The sequence below is a fragment of the Gossypium hirsutum genome, chromosome D09 (genome assembly GCF_007990345.1).
Source record: "Gossypium hirsutum isolate 1008001.06 chromosome D09, Gossypium_hirsutum_v2.1, whole genome shotgun sequence".
In the NCBI taxonomy this organism is placed as follows: domain Eukaryota; kingdom Viridiplantae; phylum Streptophyta; class Magnoliopsida; order Malvales; family Malvaceae; genus Gossypium; species Gossypium hirsutum.
In genome coordinates, this window is record NC_053445.1 from 32,571,352 (window position 1) to 32,579,526 (window position 8,175).

General features: G+C 32.7%; 1 protein-coding gene across 1 annotated transcript; it reads left to right on the plus strand.

Annotated features, from left to right (window-relative positions):
• The first annotated feature begins 4,186 nt into the window (after window positions 1-4,186).
• On the plus strand, window positions 4,187-6,003 carry LOC107892653 (uncharacterized). The gene is made up of 4 exons (XM_016817716.2): window positions 4,187-4,331; window positions 4,430-5,099; window positions 5,350-5,470; window positions 5,696-6,003. The coding sequence occupies exons 2-4, from the start codon at window positions 4,559-4,561 to the stop codon at window positions 5,757-5,759; spliced, it is 726 nt and encodes a 241-aa protein (XP_016673205.2). The 5' UTR covers window positions 4,187-4,331; window positions 4,430-4,558; the 3' UTR covers window positions 5,760-6,003.
• The last annotated feature ends 2,172 nt before the right edge of the window (window positions 6,004-8,175 follow it).

Below are 8,175 nucleotides of genomic sequence, written 5' to 3' on the forward strand. Positions count from 1 at the left end.
ATGCTCAAGAACAAAGAAAAACATCAAGGCATAAGGAGAACGCAGAAAAATAAGCTTTGCGAGCCTTGAGTATTGAAGGTGCGAACCCCTAGAAACATAAGGGAAAGAAATATTGGTTAGAGAGGAAGGAGAAGTTCATACAAGATGGTGGAAAGAACAAATATTCACCATGCTCGCACTGTAAGAAAAACACTCACCTTGAGAAATATTGCTGGTACAGACTAAATATTAAATGCAGATCATGAAAGCAGTTAGGGCACATAGTGAATGTGCAGGCTCAAGCAGTTGAGGAAGATCGCATTCAATAGGAGCAGCCACAAGTTCTGCATCTAACAACAAAGCCATAAGAGGTTGGTTGATTGATAGTGGATATACCAACCATATGACCTCAGATGAAAGCATTTTTAGGAAGATTAACCAAAGTTGCGATCTTAAAGTGATGATTGGTAACGTCAAACTCTTAGAAGCTAAGGGTAAGGGTGAAGTTGTGATAAGTTCATCATCAGGTACTAAAGTAATTTATGATGTTCTCTTTGTACCTACGATAGATCAGAATCTTCTTAGCATTGGTCAACTGCTTGAGAAAAACTACAATGTAGTTTTTAAGAATTATGGTTGCATAATTTTGATTCATTGATATATGAAGTTGTAACAGTTTCAATGAAAAATAGTAGTTTTATGTTAGAATGGAATTTGGCGAACTCAAAGGCCTATACCAGTACTGTTGATGATGCCAACCTTTAGTATAAAAGACTGGGACATGCGAACTATAAGTCTATTAGTCGAATGTACGAAGCAGGTTTAGTGAAAGAAATAATAAATGTATAGAAGAAAAGTGGTATCTGCGAAGTCTACCAACATAGAAAGCAGGCGAGGTTACCATTCCCAGTAAACAAAGCTTGGCGAGCTCAAGAAAAGCTACAGTTGGTGCACTCTAACGTGTGCGGACCCATGAAAACATCATTACTGAATGGGTGTAGATATTTTGTCTTGTTCATTGACGACTATATCAGGAATTGATGGGTACATTTTTTGAAATAGAAATCTGATATAGCTAAAGTGTTTTGGAAATTTAAAATACAGGTTGAAAACCAGACTGACTGCAAACTGAAGAAAGTCAAGTCTGATGATGGAACCGAGTACACTTCAAATAAATTCCAAAGCTACTATGAAGAAGTAGGAACCCATCACTAGCTTACAAACATCTACACTCCATAGTAAAATAGAGTGTGCGAGAGAAAGAACAGGATAGTAACGGACATGACAATGTGTCTATTCCTTGAAAGCAAACTGCCAAAAGAATTTTGGGCTGAGGCAGTGAACACATCAATCTATTTGCTAAACAGATTACCAACCAAGGCTGTAGAAGGAATGACTCATTTGAAGCTTGGGTTGGAAACAAACCTTCTTTTTCTCACTTTAAAGTTTTTGGATGCATCTATTTTGAAGCAAGTTAGAAAGGATGTCGCGGTCAGGTATCTTCCTTGGATACAACAACAATAAGAAGGGTTATAGAATTTATGATTTTTCCTCCAAGAAAATTTTGGCGAACAGGGATATTGTGTTCAATGAAAGTGAAACATAAAATTAGGATGCTATTAAGGCTAAACAAAGGTTGAGCGAACTGGGCTCGCAAAACCATTATGATGATAGCGAGCTGAGGGCACAGTCTGGCGATAAGCTAATTGACGCAAACTTCGATGACACTCCAGTAAGAGAATAAGATCTATCAGAGAGCTGACGTAGCACTATTTGAACCTGCAAGCTTTGAAGAGGCTAAAACTCTAGAACGGTGGAAAGAAGCTATGCGAGAGTAAATGAACATGATTCATAAGAACCAAAGTTGGGAGCTCATTAACAAACCATCGCACAAAAAGGTCATTAGCGTCAAATAGGTGTTCAAAACCAAATTAAATGTCAATGGTTCGCTTAACAAGCTAAAGGCGAGATTGGTTGTAAAAGGTTTTAATCAACCATATATTAGCCTTAGCAGCACAGATGAGTTGGAAAATTCATCAGCTGGATGTTAAATCAGGCTTTCAGAATGGCTATTTGCAAGAAGAAATCTATATGGAGCAACCTCCTGGGTTCGTAGTTAAAGGAAAAGAGGAGAAGGTATATAGGCTTAAGAATGCCTTATACGGTTTGAAACAGGCTCTGCGAGCTTGGTACGCGAGGATAGACAGGCACTTCGTGAGCTTAGGATTTGAAAAGAGTCCTAGCGAGCTTACCCTATATGTGAAGAAAACTAGCAAACTCACTTCGCTAATTATTTTGCTATATGTAGATGATCTACTTGTGATTGGAAGCAGTGAAGTCTTAGTAAATGAGTTTAAACAACAAAAAGAGAACATGTTCGAAATGTCAGATCTTGGAGAAATGAGATATTTCCTTGGGATGGAAGTTCAGCAAGTTCAAGAAGGAACTTTCATAAGTCAACAGGACTTCAAATTGAAGATTTTGAAGAGGTTCTATATGGTGAAGTGTAAACCAATCAGCACGCCTATTGCACTTGGAGAAAAACTCTGTAGTAGTGAAAACTTTCAGAAAGTTGATGAGAATAACTATCGAAGCCTTGTAGGTTGTTTATTGTACTTAACAGCAACATGACCAAATATTATGTTCGCAATAGGTTTGTTGTCAAGATTTATGCAGTGTTCTGATACTTCTCATTTTAAAGTGGTGAAGAGAGTGCTGAGATACGTCAAAGGAACAATTGATTTTGGTGTTTGGTTCGCAATGGCGAACTCCTTAAAACTTATTGGGTAAATTGACAGTGACTGGGCTGGATTAGTGGATGATATGCGAAGTACCTCCAGATATTTCTTTTCATTTGGATCTGAAGTATTCTCTTGAAGTTCGAAGAAGCAATCAACAGTTGCTTAATCCACAGCTGAGGCTGAGTATGTAGCTGCAGTAGCAGCAGTTAATCAAGCAATTTGGTTGAGAAAATTTTTGTTTGATTTGAATCATGTACAGGTTGAAGCAACTCAAATTTTTTGCGACAATCAGTCTGCCATAGCAATTGTGAAGAACCCAGTCTTTCATGGAAAGACAAAGCATTTTAAAATTAAATGTTACTTTGTGAGAGAAGTCAAATAAAGTAAAGAAGTGACTCTGGTCCATTGCAATACTAAGGACCAACTTGCAGACATCTTGACCAAACCACTTGGAAAGTCAAGGTTTGAAGAGTTGAGGGATAAAATTGGTGTTCGCAGCATGAAGGCCAAGGAGGAGTGTTGCGAGATGACCGTTCATGCAAAGTTGGCGAACACTTCAACTTTGGTGAACTAAAAAATATGAACAGGATTTAAAGAGATTGCTTGCAAGTCATGTTAAACAAAATATATTTTCTTTCTAGAAGATTTAGTATTTGTTAGTATAATATATTTAACATTTATTAGTGTAAAAATCTTTGTTATTTCTTTTCATATTTAATAGTTTTTTCTTATTATAAATACCCCTGCTACATTGTTCCTAATAGATGAGTGAAAATAATAATAAAAACTTTAGCATACAATTTTTCTTGTTTTTTTTCTCTATAATTCTTTCTTTTTTAGTATCGAAATTCCAATATAATTCCAATAAAATAAAATAAAAATTTTAAAAAGCACGTGGATGATGGTTTTGGATATTTGAATATTAATTTTTTATCCACAAAAGTAAAATAAATTTTGGTACTAAATATTCGAACCCGTAAAATGGATAATTAAAATATTTGAATAAAAAAACAACAAATTAAGTCAAATTCGTAAACAACAACATACTTTGAGTTGTTAATCAATGACAGGAGTTGAAAGAGTTGTTGCACTTTGGTTGTTTGTCTAAATTAGTATGAGTGTTAGAAAACTTAACGTTGTATATCTATTTTTTATAATTACATTTTTAGGTTACGTTGTTAAATATTTTGAACCATATTTTGCCTGGAGTTGTTAAACAACTGTACTAATTCCGTAACATGTTTCATTTTTCATGCAAAAAGGGTCGTACAACAATCTGGAATATTCAAAATTAATTAAAATGACTTTTAAAAAAAGAGACAAAAATAGAAAAAAGAAAGCATTGACAATTGCCATTGATGGTTACAAGTGAGAAATTAGAGGAAAACAAAGGGGGAGGCCACCAATTAAGGTCAGCAATGGCTCTTTCTGTTGCATTTCATTTCACCCCCTTTATATTGGAAACCTAAAACCATACCCAAAGACATCATTAAGAAAACACACACACACACACACACACGCACAAAAACATACAAAAGGAAGAAGTTTCTTACATCTTTGAACACTGTCTCTTCTCTTCTCTCCTCCTCTTCCTCCTACATTCTTTCGAAGGTATTTTTTTTAACTTTTATCTCAAGGAATCTTTTTAGGGTTTCAATGGTTTTTATGGTTTTTTAAATCTTATTGAATTTTTTGTTTATTGCATGCAGGGAGGGTTTGATAATTGATGGGTTTTTGTTGAAGAAAACCCTAATTTTTGGCTCATTGAATCATTGGCAAAACGTGTTTAAACAAAGGGAAAAAAAAGGGTTGAAATTTTATTGAGTGGTGGGGTTTCAATGGATTGTGTGGCAACAAGGGAAAAAAACACAGAACTTGACCTTGAAAAAGGTTTAACCATTAGTGAGGAAGAAGATCAAATCAAGAACCCATTTTCAAGCCTTAAAAACAAGGCACAAATGCTGCTTTCAAAGTTCAGCTTCTCAGACAATGTTTCCTCGGACGAGAGAGTGTCATTATCCGGTAATGCTTCGGATTCCGGTAGTACGGAAGCAGTGAATAAGGAAGGTCAAGATAACAAGGGTGTTATTGGTAAAGAGAGCAACAATGATAATAAAATTAACAATAATAATAAAGTAGGGAAAGAGAAACGTAATAAGAAGGCCCCAAAGCCACCAAGACCACCAAAGGCACCAACATTGGATGCTGCTGACCGTAGGTTAATTAAGGAGTTAGCTGAGCTTGCTAGATTGAAACGTGCAAGGATTGAGAGGATGAAAGCCATGGAGAAGATGAAAGCTACTAAGGGCATTTCTTCTGACACCACCATTTTGGCCATGGTCTTAATTATCATCTTGTTAATTGTCATCATCTATCATGGTACGGGTTAATTGCATTCTACATCCCTAAACTACAGGTCAATTTCTAAATTGAATTCTCAAGCTTAAAAGTATCTTCCAGTTACGTCAAATCTAAGTTGGCAAGCATTTAATGTCAAGCTGACAGTTAGATTGATGGAAGGACTCTTCTGAGTTTAAGAATTCAGTTTGAATTTAGAATTTGATTAATAGTTTGAGATAAACGAGAATATGAGATTAATGTTTGTTTTGTCGGTTTAATATATATGCAGGAATGGAATCCCGAGGTACATCGACGAAATCCGGAGGGTCGGAAATGGGAGTAGGAGGTGTATTATCACTTGAGTTATTTGGGGATCCATCTTCAAGCATTTCCAATACCGGATCTCCCTTGTATGTACTATTAGTAATTGCCATTTCAATATGTTGTTCTTGTTTCTTAAAGTGGGTAGTATTGTGAAAGATACAAAATATTAAACTAGCCCTTGAACTAGTTTATTTTTGTTAATAAGTCCCTATACTTTAGTTATAGCCAAATAAGCTCCTATACTTTTGATTTGTATTTAAATTAGTCCTTAGCAGCTTTGGGTACTAACTAAAATTTATTTACTTGTGCAGCATGGCAGATCAGGTTGCAGGTTTAGAAACTGAGGCAAAGCTCAAAAGATTCTTGTGGATGTAGAGATGTTGCTGGAGAATTTTATTTAATTATTATTAAATTTATATTTTTGTATTTGTATTGCATTCAAATTTCTTTCTTTTTTTAAAAAGCTTTTCCTGTTAATTTATCCCTTTTAACAATATTTGAAAGTTGGAGGGGTGAATTAAATTACCATGTAAATTCCTGGTGGCCTCTGCTCATTGTTTCTCTATACTTTTAGCCTGTATAATTTATTCATTATTTTGTTTTCGAATACTTATGTACGATACTGGTATTGAAGAATGTTGTTTATTAATAAATGAAATATTTTTTATAATTTGGAGATTTATGTATAATTTATTTAGGAGAAATTATTTTTATGTTTATTTTATGATTTATATTCGAGAGTTTATAGCTATCATATAATCAATGTGGATGGCAGTGGGTGAACATTTTATAAACATTAAAATATTTAAATTTATTATATGTTTACATTATTATTTATACTATTAAATATTTAATATTATAAAAATTATCAAACAATAGCGTATAATAAAGGGTAATTGGCATTTACAGTTTTATATGTTATATCTTTATGGGTAGACGTCACTATGCTCACAGTCGGTCAATTCCTATGAGATGACACACTTATTAATAGAGAAACTATCTTATAAACCTTTCCTGGTCTTTTTTCAATTCTTTAATAACATTTCAATAAATCTTTTTATGTTATTGACACATAATTTTATAATTTTTTTATTATGGACACCAAATCCAAAATTTTGAACTCTAAATCTAAAATCTCAAACCCTAAACTCAAAAAAGTAAAACCACAAAACATTGAACCCTAAATTCTAAACTCATAACTTCGAAACCCTTAACCTAAATCTTAAACCCTGAACTCAAAACCCAAGCCCTGAACCTTAAATCTTAAATCCAAACCCTGAACCTCAGGGTCTGGGATTCAAGGCAAAATAATTACCAAAATTATGTGTTAGTGACATGAAAAAATTGCACAAAAATTACTATTTTTTTTAAATTGGATGCACAAAAATAAAAATATTAACTTATGAAAAAAACAAAAATGATTAAAATTTGTAATAGAAGAAAGATGTTTGTTTGTAATTAAAAAAATTAATTATTTTAAGTAATTTAATTAAAGTTAAATTAAGTTGAAGAAGATATTAGGTATAGATGAGTGTATAATAATACGGCTAGGGATTGTATGAAAATGTGATTCTACGTCATTCCTATCCCTTTCCAATAGGAGAATGACAAATAAGAGTTTTTCCTCCTAATTTTTAGCATTTTTAGTTGTGTCACATCCTGAAAATTGGGTTAGAAGAAATTAGATTATGAATTATGTTAAAGTGAATTCATCTGGTTCAGTGGTTAAATGTTGAGTTTGTGTGTGTAAGGTTTTAGGTTTGAATTCTGTTTCATGAATTTTGTTAATTTTTACCCAAACTCCTATATTTGAGCCTGCAGCTTAAGTATTATTTTAGATCAATTAATGATAACGATAAGTTTAATGGTTTAGTGGTAAGGTGTCAACTTACTCTTTGATCTTGTATTCAAATCCTTGTATATGCAAATTTTTTTTTTCTTTAAACTCTATGCGAAATCTGATAAGATATCAAAATCTAATCTATTAGTTGGATATTACCTTTTGTTAATATTATTATATTATTAATTTGATTTGTTTTTCTATATATATTTATTTTTATTTTAATTCCCAAAAATTAATAACAGTTTTGGCACGTTCCCTCGCCCCATTTTATTCGTTTGTTCCTTTATTCTATTTTTAAGTTTATTATTATTATTATTATTATTATTATTATTATTATTATTATTCAAGTTTGTTACTATTTGTTTTTTCCCTTTCTTTCCCAAATTCCCATGTTTTCCTTAATTTTGTTTTTTAAATCTGCTCTGGATTTTTAACATCTTGATTTTCAGTGGTGACGGAACAGTGATTCAGGACAACAAATTTCTGTTGTGCCGACTCATAAATATTATTTTTATAATATCTATAGAGTCATTTGAGTCGTATTAAAATTTGGTTCGAAAATATTAACGTTTAGATAGTTAATTACAGGAAAAGGACTAATTTGTAAAATGTACAAATTTTAGTAATTATTGTATTTAGTTAATTAAATAGTTGGAAAGTTAAATGAGGAAGGACTTAAGTAGCAAATATACCCTAGTTAATATAATGGGACGGCAACATAGTGAAATTGATTAAAAATTATGTGATGAATAAATAAAACTAAATTAAAACAAAATTAAATAAAAGAAATAAGGTTTCTTCTTCAATTTACCTTCCATAGCCGAAAGTTGAGGGTTGTTTAAGCCAGCAGAATCGGCCAAGCTATTAGCTTTGCATGTGAGTGAATTTCTTCCCCGTTTCTTGTAATTTTTATGTTTTTGAGATCGTTGCAATTAGGTCTAACTAGTC

Excerpts from the sequence above, each read along its gene's own strand:
- LOC107892653 (XM_016817716.2), top strand. The coding sequence starts at position 4,559 with ATGGATTGTGTGGCAACAAGGGAAAAAAACACAGAACTTGACCTTGAA. Across the intron at positions 5,100-5,349 it reads AATTGTCATCATCTATCATG|GAATGGAATCCCGAGGTACA; the intron begins GTACGGGTTAAT and ends ATATATATGCAG. Across the intron at positions 5,471-5,695 it reads TCCAATACCGGATCTCCCTT|CATGGCAGATCAGGTTGCAG; the intron begins GTATGTACTATT and ends TTACTTGTGCAG.